General features: G+C 36.6%; 1 protein-coding gene across 1 annotated transcript in view; it reads left to right on the forward strand.

Annotated features, from left to right (window-relative positions):
- Positions 1 to 893: 893 nt before the first annotated feature.
- Positions 894 to 18,943, forward strand: part of LOC145694350 (gametogenetin-binding protein 2-like) — a 76,300-nt gene continuing 58,250 nt past the window's right edge. The window contains exon 1 of the mRNA XM_081770483.1: positions 894 to 1,164. Coding sequence (XP_081626609.1) covers positions 1,075 to 1,164 — 90 coding nt within the window. The 5' untranslated portion in view covers positions 894 to 1,074. The remainder of the gene's footprint in view (positions 1,165 to 18,943) is intronic.

Raw genomic sequence — 18,943 nt, forward strand, 5'->3', positions numbered from 1 at the left:
CCACTTAATAATACTAAAGGCTAGTTTTAGACGGAAGCATTTATCGTAGCATTTCTTGTAGCAGATGTGCTGCCAAAAATTTCATATAATATTCTATGGCATCAAAAGTATACGGTGTTTTTAAACGGTAGCATTTTGATAAGCATCTGTCGTGACGTAGCAAACAAATCACTGGAGAAGAGCGCAATTATGGCTCCGAAATTAAGCGTGAGGTAGCTAAAGCTATAGTAATCGTTAACTAACAGTTCTCACCGGTCATATTAAAAAACGAAAATCACAAAGAAGTATGTGGACAAAGAGCATCCCTACTCCAAGTCATTTTTCTTTACTACAATTCAATTTCCCACACAAAACAAAGAGCATGGATATTTGGCACAAAATCTTTCGCTTCTTCTTAACACACCACGACGCTGCAATTGGAGCAGAAATGCTGTGGAAAATGCTACGAAATAGAGCAGGTTCTATCGACAAGAAATGCCATAGGATATGCCATGGAATGGGAAATGCTATAGCATTTGCTACTTTACACGGTAGGATATCGATGATATGATTTTTGCTACGATAAATGCTTCCGTCTCAAACTAGCCTAACTCTCCACTTAGTTGACATTTTTCGTGTTCATAGATATTCTGCATTAGATCCCATGAAATATCTATATATTCTATTCCCAAATTCTATGAATTGCTTCTATAGTATGCCATGTAGACCTATCGCTTTTCCCGTCTTTTATCTTCTTCTCTACTTCTTCCCGGTTAATTCTTGGTATTGCTTCTAGACGTGGAATTCTATCGCTGAAACAATTCCTTGGACATCCGACTTCTAAAAACTTCTTTGGAGAGAGGTGCTTGAAGAAACTGAGAAATTGCAAATGGAAAATTTTCTTTTTTTGAAAAACTTGGCAACATTGGTTTCGCCACAAATGGCCCAGAGGGACACGTTGAGTGATTTTAGTGTCTCAAAAAATGCGTATTATTTACTAAATATCTGTTGAAGTGTCATATGTTTATTACGCTTGTGACTGTGTTGATAGTTAAGAATTGATAACATAAACATTAAACAAAATCTAATTTAAAAATGGCGAAATTAGTGGATGTGTACAGAACTGAAAAACATAGTACTCTGATGAGAAGGCAGTTACCGTTGGTGGTTGATGATAATTTAACAGTACGTAACGAATTTTGCATTATAGCTTAGTACACTACATTAGCTATTAGAAAAATATTTTTTTTAGTTATTATTTTTTGTATAATGGTCAGAGTTTAATTAATTTCTATGCTACAAATCGACTCCGCCATATTGCCACTAATTGTGTCAAGATTTTTTCAAAATCTGTTACATTATTATATATGAATAATAGAATATAAGTATTTTTTTTCTTTTTTATGTGTATATTAATTTTTTATGGTGTATGTATATTGAGAAATATGGAACTGTCGTTTTGTAATTTGGGCTTCAAGCAATCAATTGGTTAGCTACTGATCATCTGTGAATGGAAAATGGGACATTATAATGGCAACTATCCTACCTGTACAAATTTAAAAACACAAATGGTAATTAAAAGAGGAGTATCAGTACTGTCATTTCACGGTACGAAACATTTTTGTAATGTTTCCATAATTTGTGAAATGCTTGTCAATGTGTTAGTAGTAGTAGTCTTAATTGCCTTGTACTGACAACCAGTGGCGTACGCAAGGGACATACAAACACCTGAAATGACACGAGCGTATGACTTTGAATGGTATTCCGTTAAGCCCCATATCTTTTCAACATGACAGTAATTCCTTGTGAATCGGTTACGTTAGGTTTCTTTCACTTAACATAGGTTTGGCACTGCTGGGCTTACCGAAACTTTAATATACTTTAGGAGAGAGAAAATGATTGAATCAAGCCAACTTGTAAGAAATTTTTGAAGGGTTTGAACATTGTTAGCAGTGAGGTACATGTACAGAACTATAGTGGGCAAGAGTTTACTGGTTCCCGGAACAGTTCAGGAATCAGTTCTCAAGAACTATTCGATTCATCGGAGCACTCTCGCAACCAGTTCCTCGAAACAGACAACCTGTTACGAGGAACTTACTGCAGACTACTCCGAAGAATCAGACCATACTTAAGAGAAAGGCTTTCTTTACTAATTCGAAACCATATCAGATGAATCAGTTATAACCTGCGCATATCAGTTAAAATAATAAACAGCTTCTTAACTAGCTAAACATCACCTAATTAAACCTAGCCTAACCACACGAAATTACAACAGTATTAGACAAAAACATCTAATTTATCAACTAAGAAAATTAAAAAAACAAAACATCCACGACGATTATTTTCAAGTCTACATGGGGGACTACCGCACCCAAAAACCCCCGACAAAAGAAACTTCACTGGGAAGAAAAGGAATAATCAATATGTATATATATATATCAACATCATGCTGAACAAATAAAAAATATTGCTCCAATCGACAAACCATCGCAAAATTTCCGACGCCATAAATACCATGCGAAGTGTAAGTTTAAGTTTTCTGAACTATGAGTAGATACAAGCTTACGCTTTAAATGCGACCACAGATTTTCAACTGTTTGTGTATTAGCTCCAGTATTCGGATCTACAAAATTCAACGAATGATTTATTCTTAAATGCTGCCATTTTTGTTTATCCAAAGAAGAATAACCCTTCCAACAATCGGTGAATACGACGGATCCTCGTTGCACATGACGAGAAATAATTTCAAAGAAACATTCGGCAGATCGAGAATTACATTCACATTCGCTTAAAAAAAAAAAAAAAAAAAAAAAAAAAAATCACCACTTTCCCTACAATTCTCCCCCAACAATCCACTTTTGCTGACGTCTCACCCTTCCACGGCTATATTTCCGTCAACCGAACAAAGTATCTGCACATGACAACCAGGTCCCCCTATAAACCACTTGACGACCGAACAAGTTTCCAGACACACCTCACGGCAAAAGATAAGCGAATCGGACACGCTTTTCTACTTAAGGAACCCACATCAGAAGAACCATTCTTGAATAAGAAATTGATAATTTGTAACACCAGGAAAAAAAAAAAGCACTTGCCCAATACTTAGATTTGTATGACCGAAAACTGTTCCATTGCGCAAAGAAATATATTTTCTAAAACAACCACGATTACGATTGAAACAAACATGAGACACTATTAATCTACGACTCACACCCAGGGGCGGATCCAGGACGGACTTCTAGGACGGGAGGCGGTGGGTTGTAATACTTGTACTTTTAAGAACGTCTAAGTCGGGGATGGGTTTTATTTATATATAAAAAAGTTTCCTCTTCTGGGGGGAGGCGATCGCCTCCCCCCCTCCTGGATTCGCCCTTGCTCACACCCGGACATAGGTTCATCCTGCAATCACAACCATTACATTTTTTTGTCAAACTAAATTAAACTGCACAAAGTCGCAAAGCGAAAACAATTCACGTTCGAATTCAAAACGCAGTTATTTAAGGAAGACGAGTTAAACACGCTCATATTAAATTTATCGAACGGCTTTTGAAGTTCTAGAACTAACTGCTGAGTTGCCATGCACAATAATAATAATAATAATAATAATAATAAAGGAAAACGGAGAAAGGAATAAACTCTAATTAGACCATCATGAAACGGGCATACCACACTAACACAGCCTCAAATAACTACGAACTACCCGCTTGATACAGTAGCGTTGTACTAGGGAGACATCTAGTGGCAAAAATCAAAAGCAGCGAAACTTCCACACACAAAAGAACAACACAGTTCGATTCCATCCAGTGATACGAATCATTGTTAACCCGCTCCATGTCACTGATAAGCACAAAAGGAACTCTTGTGCTTATCAGTACCCTATAGTGACCGCGACGATTCGTGAAACGTACGCTATACACTATGCAAATCATAGAGCTGCCTTTTCTCAAATGTGATCCATGGGAAAAATTCGGTATGCTTCGTGGAGCTACCTTCTGAACACTCACTCGAGAAAAAGTGAAATAGTAAAAGTGCACCAACAACGTTGCCAAACTTAGAAGGTATGGCGAATGAGGGAAGAAAAAAAAAACTACAACACAAACACTAACAGTTATTCGAATTAAATAGTAATAATAACGGCAAAAATATAAACAACAAAAATAATAACGACAAAACGAAACTTAGCGGCTATCGACAACACTGTACCCTCATGAGACGTTCTCCGTACAACACGAGAGACAAAAAATGAAATGAAATCTTTGAGCTTTACGTTCCACGGTTATGCCGGCTAGGCTAAAGGAGACGGTGATTATGAAAAATGAATGAAATGGTGGAATGAAGAAAGTGGGAGGAAATGGGAGAACCCCGAGAAAACCCACGCACACGGTGTTTGTCCACCACAAAGTTCACTTGGCTTGAGCAGGGTTTGAACCCGGGACCCCATGCACCAGAGGTGAACGGTCTACCACAGCCACCGCGGCCCCCAACGCGAGAGACAATAGTGGCAAAATTTCATGGGAGCATTTGACGACCAAGACACACCCTCGCTTCTATTCGGTGGTAAAATTGGTAAATCTAGGTCAAGCTTCACGAGTCCTGGCGATCACTATAGGTTCGGCTGAACTTTATAATGCCCGCTCCAACTGGAATCCCTACACACAGCTTGCACAAGAAATTAAGGCCTACCATCGATTAATTTTAACAAAATGGGTCCAAAGTTTAGTAACTCTTAACCCAACCCAACCCTACACTACACTACTCTTTTAATGTGGTCCTACTTATCAATGCAGAGCTGGAGCGTTTATTATAAAGTTTGCCTTTTCTTTAAATTTGTGTTCCCTATTAGTATGCTATTAACCACTTTTCCCTCCTAGTTCCTGTAAATTCTGTAGAATGATTGGTCAGGTGACAACATAGCAATATCAACCAGACATAGTCCAGATTAATTCAAGCAAGCAAAGAAAAAAAAATCTTAGATTGATAATCTCAGATGTTATTGAATGTAACAGATGTTACATTAAGAAGAAAGCAAGGAAATCTAGGTTTTCGTTGTTCAAAAGAAAAAAATCCTGTTCCTTAATACAAACCGCCAGAAATAGTGCCTCAAACATCATTTCTCACGTGCTAGCAAAATATTAAAATTCTCTGTGTTTGGAACGGTTCAAGGTTCTTGTTTTTGTTCTGTTTCAAATATTAATTACTGATTAAAATGATATTCCCCGTTTGGAAATAAGTACTCGTAGCGTTTCATTTATTTATTTCAAAAAATAAAAAATGCAGTCTTATTTTGGAAATACCCTTAAAAGAACCATTTATCAGTACCATGTTAAAATGACATTTCCTGAAGGAGAACTTCCACTTTTGATCTAGGATTTTAGGATTTAGATTTCTGGACTTTCGACATCTATTGCTATTTAGTCCGTCACGTATGAGGAATGACGTCCCTCGGTGAGCACACGATCCGGGGAAAGGGAAGAAAGAAAGGATTTGGGAAGGAAGGAAGCGGCCTGGGACCTATAAGTTAGGTACCACCCGGCATTTGCCGAATGTGAATAAGGAAAACCTCATTCAGGATCGCTGGCCTGAAAAAGCTTTTTACGCTTGTCGACAAAGTGCCCCCACCGGGAATCGAACGTGGGACCGATCGCCCCCGAAGGCGAGAGCGTGAGCGATTACGCTACGCGGGGCCACAATTTCCACTTTTGAGTTGAACAGGATTTTATAAACAGTTGAAAATTTTGCCATACTCTCAACTGATATATCTATATCCTCTGCAAGCTACCAGACACAGTCGTACACACAAACTATGAACATCCGTCGGCAAAAATTTACTTTAGGCAAGGCAGGGACAGATAGTGATTCATCTCAACCTATTCCCGCATAGGGTTGCCAGACATCCGGCTTTTGGACATAAAAAAAATTGATGTCCGGCTTTGTACCCAAGCCGGACGCGCTTTTGTCCTCCTTTTCGAGTTTGAAGACTGAGTAATAAAACAGGTCAGCAAGTTTCAAGCTGCATAAAATATTGCCAGAATGAAGATAGGATAAATAAGTTATTAGTACCATGACTTTATTATATACTTAATCGCGGACACTACAGGACTGTATTTGGTGAACTCAGTGTATATTTTTGAAAACAGTAGTTGAAACATTGAAAAAATATCGATTATCATTTGCCATTTGTTCGTATAAGATATTGACTGACGATTAATTTACGTAAACAGTTCTGCTTTGATCTGAAAAGCTGTAATTGTCGCTCAAGTGTGTCTATGAACTGTGATCCAGAATATCAATCCTATTTCTTAATAAAGAGAAAGAAAGAAGATTATGGTCAACTTTGTCAGGTATTTTTAATGCTCAAGACAGGGACGTACGGAAGGGGGGGGGACACGGGGTCCGGACCCCCCCTCCGAAATTTCGACTTTTTAAAAATTTAGCCTAATTTTAGGGGCAATTTTAGCAATTTTAATATAAAATAGCTTCATATTTAGTTTGAACCCCCCCCGAAATAAATTCCTGGGTACGCTACTGGCTCAAGATATGGAATATTAACGGAAAGAATTTGAGGACATGCCGAAAAGAGATTGTAATTATTCTGAACTGTGGGAAAATTAATTCCCATGTGTACGGAAAAGTGCAAAAAGGTAATCGTTATACATCTTGTAGTATTTGATTTTGTGACATTGGGATTTCCAACAAAGGAAAGGGTGACTTTTTTAAACATACGGAGACAACTAAACATAAATTAAAAGTGAACTGGGCTTCAGCTTCGAAGAATTTGGAAACATTTTCTCCTAGTTTTCTCAGGAAAGTGAAAAAAATCACGGCTGCAGAATTGTGTAAGACTCCATTTTGTTAGACATCATAACAGTTACAATATTTATACATGCGCATTTCAAGTGAACAAAGCAGTTTATACAGGTTCTGAAATTGCAAAAAAGGTACCGTAAGGTATGGTGAAACAAAACGCAGACCTTATGTGTTAATGTACTTGCACCTCACTCTGTAAAGTGACGTGTAAAATACATTTTGAAAAAATAATGCATATTATTCTATTGCTAGTGATGCTTTCAATAGAGTTAGCAATAAGTGCTTTCCCATCGTTTTGAGGTATTTTAACTCCCGAGTATGGCATTATACAGGGACCCGGACAAATCCGCCAAATGACAAATCCGCCAATTACCAAATCTGCCAATTACCAAATGTGCCAAACGCGAAAATGACCAAATGCGCCAATTGTGAAAATGGACAAATCAGCCAATGGACAAATCCGCCAATTACCAAATCTGCCAATTACCAAATCTGCCAATTACCAAATCTGCCAATTACCAAATCTGCCAATACCAAATCTGCCAAACGCGAAAATGACTAAATGCGCCAATGACGAGAATGGACAAATCTGCCAATTGACAAATCCGCCAATTACCAAATCTGCCAATTACCAAATCTGCCAAACGTGAAAATGACCATATGCGCCAATCGTGAAAATGGACAAATCAGCCAATTGACAAATCTGCCAATTACCAAATCTGCCAATGACCAAATCTGCCAATTACCAAATCTGCCAATTACCAAATCTGCCAATTACCAAATCTGCCAATTGACAAATCTGCCAAACGGAAAACACCGAACTCTGTTTGTATTATCATCAAATAACTGGATAGTCTAGTAAAAAGCATACAGAAAGAAAGTATTTATGAATATCAAGCAACAAACTAAAAGTAATTAATAGAAAGTAATCAAATCATCGCCCAGATATTTGAGGATTTGAACGAGGTAACCATTTAAAATAACATTAACGTTTACTCAGTATATGTTAAAAAAAAGTTGGTTATTTTATGAAGACCGGAGAAACATGATGTAAAAGTTCAATAAATCGTACATGCTCTAACGCAATGAGATAATTTGTTTGTTTTTATATGTTAATTTTGATGAATTTATAACTGTTAAAAATGAATGTTCTTGTTATTTGCAGGAGTGATTGCCCCCTTTCTGCACTGAAGTTATATTTTTCGGGTGCCCGACCTCTTGGACATTACACTATACTTGTTACAGTTGGCAATACTTAAAATGACGTAGTTGCGAGAAATTTTTAAAACGATCGTTGTTTGTTTTCGTACTTTTGACACTTGACCAACAGTTTTTGGGAGTCGTGATTACTACATATTCTCCTAATTTCACGACTTTTAGCAGTATTGACAACATTAACATTCATTATTACATCTCCTAAACCATGTAAAATTTCAAATTGCTATTACGTGTTGTTTGCCATGACACCATTTCGGTGTTGTTTGCCATGACTCCATTTCAGTGTTGTTTGCCACGGTATTGTTCTCTCTAGCTTATCTTATACCAAAATCGAGAAGACTTAAACAAAATCGACTTATAAGCTAAGGGTTGCCAGATGAGCATATTATAATGATCAAATCTATTATATTATAAACAGAATGCATACAATACGAATTGTCCCAAGCACGTTATTGGGTTACTACGCTATCAGCTGTTCACGCCACAGTTAAATTTATTCAAGGTGAGTTCAAGCACTCAATATAATAATTTGTTTGCTTAGAAACTCTCCAAGTGCATTTTCAAAATTGATATTGCCTACAATTTGTTTGTGTTCGACTGTGTAGCCAACGTTAAATCTAGGCATATCATTAGTACTAACAATAAGGGGGTATAGGAATCCCGATAAATGGGGACCCAAACCTTCTAGAGGGAGCGCGATACGCGAGATATATATATGTATATATTTCATAACATTTCTAGAGATCAAATTAAAATTAGATTTAAAAATCTGGATTTAGCGATCTTTTAAACACCTTTGGTGAAAGGAGAAAAATTTAGTCTATTGGTAATACAAAAATTTAGTGACTTATGTATAGTTACTGGGGTATTTTCAAGTCCACACAAAGAGCTCCCTAGTGGATGAGCGGTTAGCGTAGGGACCCAGGTTCGATTCTTGGCGGGAGCTTATTTGGTTCGGATTCCACGTTTAATTGTAGGTCCACCTCTCATATAGCCTCGATGATGAACGGGACGCTAAGACTGAAAATCAAATCTGTCCCACAGAGATTATTAAAATACAAGGGTCGGCAATCCCTCCATAGCATTTCTGAAACAAGATGGAATGTACACGAATTGGAGTGGATTTGAGTTAAGCATCCCATTCAGCAGAAGACTATGAGCCTTGGGCCTACAACTTAACATAGTTTCCCATACACATGAGTTTCCGCCGGTAATCGAACCCGGGTCTCCCATACCAAAGGCGCGTACGCTATCCGCATAGCCACAAGGGAAAACTGTGTACGATTTAAGACTATAAAACCTATGGCAGAAGAAACGGGTAAGTTACATTTCTCTAAGTTACAACCATTAAATCTTCCGGCCGTTTGAAGATAAAATCTAGATCATATCAATGTAAGAAATTGAATCCCGCATTTGATACTGAACCACTCCGAGAAGAAATCAGAGAAGAACAATTTAAAATATTGGCTTTTTGATGTAATCGTACACAAGATCGTATCTCAGGTGGATTCTCGGTGTTCAGAAATGAGATATATTTACTTGACTTTTCAAGCAATTCTCAGAGTAAACACTTTGGATGACAGTGTCACAATTAAGAAATTAATTACAATCTACTCTGATGACTTCAGTTGTAATTTTGTCAAAGAGAAACAAGTATATAAGTCAGTCTCTGTGCAGCTACTTTCTCGGATCTTCACAATAAAAATTATAAATTGATGTTATATTTGTGTTTCCTGAACTTCAGAATTTCCTCGCGCGAAGTGGATTCTGTGGTGGACAAACACAGTGTGTCTGAGGTTTCTCGGGGTTCTTCTTCCTCCCATTTTCTTCATTACACTATATTTCATTCATTCTTATCATTACCATATCCTTTAGCTTACACGGCATAAGGGTAGGACGCATCGGCGCAAATCTGTCTTCAACATTGGTTGGGACGAGTAAGACCGTTCTCATATATATATATATATAATTATATATATAATTATATATATATAAGCGATGTTCAAAATATTTATGAAGTTGAAAAACAATGCTGTGAAGAATCAGAGGAGCAGAATTGTCTTCAGTGGCGTATTTAGGAGGCTATCGGGCTCAAGTCCCCCCCCCCCCCTCCGAAATAAATTTGTTAATTTTTCGCATTCCACGTACAACAATAATCCTTCTTACGATTTCTAAGAATGCAATTGACTTTCCATTTTCTTATGCTCTTTGTTCAGAAATAATACTGTATTTGTCAAATTTCATTCCATGTAAGAACTGCGTTCTTTTGTTCTTTCTTTCGTCCTTTCTACTTTTCTGTTTGTTTTTCTGGACGTTATTTTCTTTCATTTCGCCTATCATACTTTATCGACCGTTGTCAGTTGTGATTTAAGTCGGCCGTCATCAGTAACACCAAAACTAAGAGGAGGTGATAAGCGAAACTGGTGTTCCACACCAACATGCGCGGATATCAACATGACAGGACTTTAGTTATTATAATAAAGGAAAAAAATATATCGTTTAGTTATTTTTAAAAGAAGGGAATATCTGAATTAAAGAAAATCAAACCGGCGGAATAATTAGTCAAGGAAGTTAGAAAGGCCAAGAGGATGCTTCCTTTTTCTTGTATAAGTAGAATAAAGAGTTAGATTCACTCAAGTTTTTGTATCATATCATATATAGGATTTATCGGTCTGCAATTCTTGGCACTATAACTTCAATTTATGCATAAATTAAAATATATTTAATTCTCAAACTCAGATGGGCAATTACACTCCGACTTCCTTCCTTGTGTTGGGCATAGCCCCTCGAAACAAAATACTAAGTACGCCTTATTCTAGAGAAGGGAGATGAAACTCATATTACGGTAGATGAATCTGATCAACTGTTGTGGAGTATATTATATATTAGGCGATGTAGGTGAAGTAGTTGTACATATCAGTATTACAAATCACTGCCGTGAACACATTCTTAAATCTGAATACACGCATATTTATAATTGGTATATTTCTAATTAGGCATCCACAAAGATCAACGTTAAAATTGTTTTATAATAATATAATAATATAAATGACTTCCCCAAAACTATGAAGAAAGAATATCAATTATGTATGACGCAACAATACTGTTTGAGCAAAATGATGATAATCTCAATAACACTACATGAATCGTTACAGAAATCTGACGCATGTCATATACTCTTTAGTTAACAGATGTAACCTTAAGATTATGGAGAAAAATATTCCAGCATTTGAATTCTTTTCTTTGCTTACGAAGCATCCTCTCTCAAAAGTAAAATTGGTACACGGAAATACGTAGGAACAAACCATGGTTCGATCTAGCAGGGAAGAGAAAACAGGCAAAATTATGTTGGCTAAAAAATCCGAATGAAATAACTACACAAAATCTCGTCGATATCAGGCGGGAAACTTCCAAACAAAGAAACGCGATTTTTTGAAAGCTAAAATTTAAGAACTTGATAGCTAAAATTTAAGAAGAATTTAAGAACTACCACAAGCCATTCAGAAGAGGAAGTGTATATCCAGTGGTACTTGTAGAAACCGGAACTTGAATAAAATGGAAATCTGTCTATAATTGAAACTCCTCAGAGTCCTTATCGCTGTTATTCCTTAGAGTAAAATTCGGAGCCATTGCCTTCCGTTTTATTCTAGCTAAAATGCTAGTCATTCGCACAGGATGACGAAGATTGTGCAAATATTTAAATCCCCCAACTCCCCATACAATGCTCATTTCAAAGTTTGATTACCCGGTTTATCTCGACTGAATCTATTCTTTGTTCATGTTATACTCACCGTGACTTTTTATTTTTAACTTCTCCTCACTAATATCAGTCATTTTCGATTATTTGCATATGTCATCCCTCTGTGGCTCTCTTGGGGATGATAGGTGTGAAATACGCGACAAAACGTACCACCGACAAAACGTACCACTTACCCTGAGGGCTCCTTGTGAAGGGTTTTCTAAAAACACTTTAAATAATGACAAGCGACAAAACGTACCACTTGCCTGGAGGGCTACTTGCGAAGAGTCTTCCAATCAACCATCAAATCAAATAATGTCAGGCGACAAAACGTACCACTTGATAGGACGGTATATAAGTATATATATATCGGCCAAAATAAGGTTAAAAGTTGAACAGATTGGTGCTGAGAAAAGTACCGATGCAAGACGAAGACTAAGACTAAGGCTAAGACTAAGACCATGCCTGCAAGATTCTCGCAACACCAAGACCATACCTGCAAGATTCTTGCCAGACCAAGACCAGCAAGAATCTTGCATATGTAATATTTGAATATTTGCTGATTTCCATCACACTTTATCCAGGCTTTGGACCAGAGACGGACAGGCATTATTAGAGGGGTGCGGGCGCTTTCTTCCATAAGGGCCACCAGCATCTCAATGTCACAAATCAATTGCACAGTTTTCTTTCTACAGTAAGTCAATAGTATTAACAATTGACAATTAAAACCTGATATTCTTTCATCAGTATATTATTCTGAATTGTTCAAAAATATTATATGAAGTTCAAGGAGAACCTATACTATATTACAAAATTAGCAGATGTTTTAGTGTACTAGTTTTTGATGCTACTGTATCTATCACTTTTGCATTCGAAATACTTTTTAATAAATCTTTTTCAATAGACATCAACATAAATGTTTTCAAATGTTCGTGAGACATGGTACTCGTTAGCCTATTTTTAATGTATTTCAGTTAATTTGAATTTTGAAAAATTTCTTTCGCATGTTACCTGAGTTACGGGCAAAGTCAATAAAAATTTGTATGCTGGAAACCTGGATAAGTATTACTGCACAAATTACAACTCTGCAAAATTAAAAAGGCAGCACATTGGACAATTTTGCAACACGTTTTGCATTCGCTTTCCTTGTAAACAAATGTATTTTCTCCTAATTCTGAGTCACTTGCACCATCAGCACATTCATTTTACCTCGGTTGTGCTCGTCATCAAGACTGCCTTTCAAGGATATCCACGTCCTTCAAAAACCCAAGAGAATACATTTATAGTATCCTTGGAAACCTCTTAACTGAAGTTTTTCAGAAAATATGTAAGTTTATCGAAATTCACGTCTGGAGGTTCTGTTACTTGGTTGAAGTGGCTAGGGTCCAAATAATCCATAAAGTACATTGCTTCTTGAATTTTGAAGAAATACTCAAAACTACCATGTCCAATATTGAGTTGAATGCTTCGATGCAGTACCTGGTCATTGGATAGAAGCAGCTTCATCTTCATATTCACAGGAAAAATCTTTGTCCATCTCTGAAGGCGAATTGTCGATAGGTCAATAGAAAAAAGAAATCACATTCTAAGTCTTCAAATTTATTATTGGCCCATTCTGCAAAGCTTAATGCTGCATTCTTAACGGATTCAAAATCATCTCACTACTCTTTCAGTTGGAACAGAGTAGTCTGCACCATCCATAGGACTACACTAGCAGCACGCTCTATTTGGAGATAGTTTGACAGAGAGGTCGTCACTTGAAATATCTTAAGGAAAATTTCTGCTGTCCGAATTGTTTTGAACTTGAGAAGATCTTTTATATATCCTTTCGCTTTACACCTAGTTTTTGGTTTGATATTTTCTGTAGAATCAATTTTCTTAATTGTTATGGTCAACTCTATATACAAAGCACTTTTTGGATTAGGAAAATGACCAAACTTTTTCTGAAAAACAGTGTGTTTTCTACCATCTTGTTTCCGCAATAACTGTAAGACGCCTTTGTTAACATTTGACCTTCCAAATGTACATTCACTGATAAGACTCATGTATAAATATCGCACAGTCATTCAGCAGAACAATGACACAGAATCAATGCAATTTTTTGTCAGATCACATATGACATGATTGAGTATATAAGCGTAACACCACACGTGTAACTGAGTTTCTTAGTAGTTAAGCAGTTAGCGTATGCGCCTTTTCGTGGGAGACCTGGGTTCGATTTCCGGCGGGAGCTCATGTGCTTCGGATTTCCCGTAAATCAGTATGTCCTTTCTCATATAGCCTCGCTGCTAAAAGGGCCGTTAAACTCAAATCAACTAAATCACACGTGTAACTGATCATAGGTGAATTTAAAAAATCCGAATATTGTCCTTGCATGTTACTTGAGCCATCGGTTGAATTTCAAATACACTTCTTAATATCAAGGTTCAACTTCTGCAGAATTTCCAGCAGTAAACCGCAAGGACACTGGCCTGTGGTAGATATGCATTTTACAATGACAACAACACTTTGTTTAACAACCATTTTAACAACATACCGTAAAACAACAGAGCACTGGCCTGAAACTACTATATCTTGAGTATTGTTTAATAGAACAGAAAATGTTGAACCTTGAGAGACTTCTTTCGAAATATCTTCTCTGATAAGTGTGCTGATAGCATTCAAAACAAAGTTCACCGTGTTTAGTAAAAGTTATGCGACCACTATCCTGCTTACTTCCTCGTATATGACTCTTCTCGGTGACCTTATCTAAATTACTTTTAAGCGGAAGATCAAATTTGCTTAAGAAAGGAATAATACCCAAAAAGTTTCCATGATCTATAGCTGTGTCTTTCAGTTTATAGGCTGCTACATTTCCTCTGTAAATTAGCACTCTTTTACCAATGAGTTTGTGCACTTTGACAACTCGATACATTACCTGTCTGTTCTTTTCAACCTTATACTGCCGTTGTTTTACCTGTTCATGAGGAAGTAGTTTTTTTTTTATTATGTTCTCTTTTGTTAGATATGTAAGCACCCACATTGGTCTAATGTATTTTGGAAGACTCGTGTTCTCTTACTCGCTGATAAACGTGTTTAATGTTACGTTTGTCACATACAGAACCTTTAAGAAAAGTTTGTTCGATCTGGAGAATAATCTGTGAACACGCTGAAAAAAAAAAAAAAAAAAAAGCTTGAAGTGGTACGTTTTGTCGCGGATTAAATATCCGAAATGTTTTAATTAGTCCAAGACAGGTTGTAATTTATATAAGTGGTACGTTTTGTCGTGGAATAAATATCAGAAATGCTTTAATTAATCCATGACAGGTTGTCATTTATGACAGGTCGTCAAAAGTGGTACGTTTTGTCGCGAAAATTCAAGTGGTACGTTTTGTCGCTGGTACGTTTTGTCGGGACACCTATATAGATACATACATACACTATTTTTTACACGTCATCCTTCTGTGACCCTCCTAGGGATGAAAGGGGTATCTTTCGCCCATAGTGTTTGTTTCCTCATTGTAAGTAATACGTGTACCAAGTTGGATTGAAATTGCTCAAGGCGTTCCAGAGTTATGCTAGAAAATATACACACATACACATAAGGCCTACATACCTTTATACATACGTTTATATATATATATATATATATATATATATATATATATATATATATATATATATATATATATATATATAATACAGTACAACCACGTTTATAGAGACTATCTGAGACCAAAGGCAATCTGGAAAATCGAAAATCCGAATAATCCTGATAATATGGATAATAAGCCAAACAAATCCTGAGTCAATTCACTTCAACGTCTTGTGAGTAAAGCTTTCTAGAACTCGATAAGAAGCATTTTATGTACAGTATTACCATAATTTACTGTGAAATCTATACACGAACTGTACATTTAATCAAAACAAAAAAGGAAACGTTTGTCGTATTTATGGTTACGTTCTTGATATCATAGTTAAAAATTATTATCTATGGGGACATTAAATTTTAAAAAGTTTCTTCAAATCTGGTTTGGATTATCCGGAGATCCTGGTGAACGAGGGCCGGATAAACGAGATTGTACTGTACATAGATTAAAAACATCAAACTTGTTAAGACATTATATATATATATATAATAGGATGTATGTATGTATGTATTAGTGTATGTATGTATGTTCGAGCATAACTCTCGAACGCCTGGAGCAATTTCAACCAAACTTGGTACACGTATTACTTCGAAACAAACACTATGGGCGAAAGATACCCCTTTCATCCCTAGGAGGGTCACAGGAGGATGATATGTAAAAAATAATGTATGTAGGTGTCTGTATGTATCTATATATTGTCTAGCATAACTCTGGAACGCCTGGAGCAATTTTAACGAAACTTGGTACACATATTACTTATAACCAGGAAAAAATGTTGTAGGGGTGAGATACCCTATCATTCACAAGAGGGTCAAAGGGGGATGACTTATGCAAATAATCGAAAATGACTGGTATTAGTGTCGAATTCTTAGTTTTTGGGGTCACGGAGATGAATGGTGACAGGCCCGATAGCGTTTCAGTCCCAGTGGAGGTCAGATACCCTTACCATACCTAAGGGGGTCACAGGGGGAATGAAGTACAAATACTCGAAAATTAGCGATATTTGTTTCCAATCCATGGTTTTCGGGGTTGTGGAGATGAATGGTGACTTCCGATGGCGTTTCCGTCCAAATATGGCTAAGAAACCCCTATCAACCCTTCGGGGTCACATGGGGGATGACATGTATAGTCGGAATGAACCGTGTAATCAATTATTGAAGTGTATATTGTTAGGGTAGTTGGGAGTTCAAATATTTTTATAAACCTGATCTCCCCGTTCGAAGGACGGGCATTTCAGCTAGTTTAACCAATAAAATACAAACCAGAGACATACACAAGCGATAAGTTCTGGTGGTCCGGACTCCCCTCTTCCCCCCCCCCAAAAAAAATGGTTTTCTGTAAATTTAGTCTAATTTTAGGGGCGATTTTACAAATTTTAAAATTCTTTATCCTCAAATTGAAATTGGATCCCCGCTCTAGAAAGAAATTGCTGCGTATGCGCCTGATACAAACAGTAGAGGGAAAGTGGGTTTGGATTGATTGTAACTACCGTTTTAAGAGTGATTCGTGCAATTAAATAGTGATATTCATTGGTGAAGCTCAATTAAGGTGACAATCATGTTCTCCCCTGCATCGATCGGCATCAGAGTGGATAAATTTCGAAATAAATTCCAGCGAAAAATTCTATGGGTGCTGAACGCCAATCTAAAATCCTCTATAAATCTTTGATCCTTGAAGCATCTATCGAATTAGTTAATTATTAGTGTTTAGCGTTTCTTTCCAGCACCGAGACTATATATAACTTGGACCTACAGTTTGAGATGGGATCCGAACCACCACAATGCGCTTAAACTTAAAATTTCTCCCACTGGGAATCGAACCCGGGACTTCCTGCGTGGCAGACATCACCTAGGCACTAGACCTGTCTGAAATCCAGTCTCATGTGTAATTATAATCTGCGCTTATCCTAGAAACTTTTGTCTGATTATCAAATGAAAACCGCCGCTTAAGTTATTTTAATTGTTAGCTCTTAATTAACATCTTTCTATGTACTATTCCTTATGTGTTTTCGTTTTCTTAATAGCATAATGTTTACAGCACCTGTATTTAAAAGCGTGGCTTTAGATCGATCTATCCTGTTCAAACAACTTGAGTACGTTGGAAAATAACCACCCGTTCAAACAACTAGAAAGAGGAAACTGGAAAGCGACCGCTACTTTTTCTTCTTTTCTTTACGCACGTATTTTTACGCTAGGTGTAAGGGCCAAAATGCGGATAGACATTTCGGTCGGAAATTTACGGACGTAAAATACGCACGGGAAAACACGTTAGTATTTGCCTAGCTTTATTGTGCAAATGTATGTTGATGTGGAAGTGCTTTGTAAATTCGATTTATTGTGTGAGATTCTGACAAATCAAGCGTGAAGTAATGTAAATTGTGGTCTGTAAATATACAAATAAAGATGGTACAACTTTGATTTTCATCTGTTTTATTATCATCTTTCCTTTATACTGTTTTCAGTTATGTTACTAAACCAGCACAAACTTAACATTTCTTCCTAGAAACATTAAACGTAGTGTCAAAATTACCATACGTGTTGAAGCAGCCGTTCCTCGTCAGTATAACTTCAAAACTATGTGAGCAAATTTTTACATGTCACACATCACCTACAACATGACGGCATGAGACCCGCGGTACGTAAGTATACCAACTTAACTGACATACTTGAAAATATATGTAATTATCTGGCTAAACATATGGTTACTATATATATAAAAGGTAACAGATGTATTTTCCACTTTGAAGAAATTTCGATCCGGAGGATCGAAGACAGGATAACTTTTAGTTATTCCTGCATTTTGCTATACATTTCCACATCAAATAACACAAATTTAAACATTAGTTGTGAGAATTACAACGTTATTCTATATTTTGCACTGTATATATGTAAATAAATTATCCAAACCATGCTCCCGCCAAGTGAACTTTGTGGTGGACAAACACCGTGTGCGTGGGTTTTCTCGGGGCTCTCCCGCTTCCTCCCACTTTCTTCATTCCACCATTTCATTCATTTCTCATAATCACCGTCTCCTTTAGCCTAACCGGCATAACCGTGGGACGTAAAACTCAAAGATTTCATTTCATTTTAAATTATCCAATTACATATCTTTAAAAATCTGTCTCTATGTTAACAACAGGAAACTTTTGTATACAAACTTTTTTATATCTTTTTCTTTTAAAAATAATAACGAAGAATTCTGCTTCCAGAATTCTTGTCTGAACGCGCATACAGTAACTTTCGTACAGATATAACTTATGAGGGCAGTTCTAATAATAATTGTAATAATAACAACAAATTAACTATAATTCATTCTGAACATAAATGCGATAAATTAAAACAAGGGGAATTAAAAAAAATAAGAAAATTCCTTTAAGGAATACAAATAATCCTGTAACGCCATAACGTTAACAGATGTCAATAGGGCCGATTATCCCGCTTGGGTGAAATTAAAAATTAAATGAAATAAAATTTTAAAAAGTGGCTAACACGTGTGTTTTAAGTGCATGCGGTCCCGGCTTCCATTCGTGATACGAAAGATCAGAAATTAATTTCACAACCATTCACTTTTC

Source organism: Thermobia domestica, chromosome 9 (genome assembly GCF_964235325.1).
Source record: "Thermobia domestica chromosome 9, izTheDome1.hap1.1, whole genome shotgun sequence".
In the NCBI taxonomy this organism is placed as follows: domain Eukaryota; kingdom Metazoa; phylum Arthropoda; class Insecta; order Zygentoma; family Lepismatidae; genus Thermobia; species Thermobia domestica.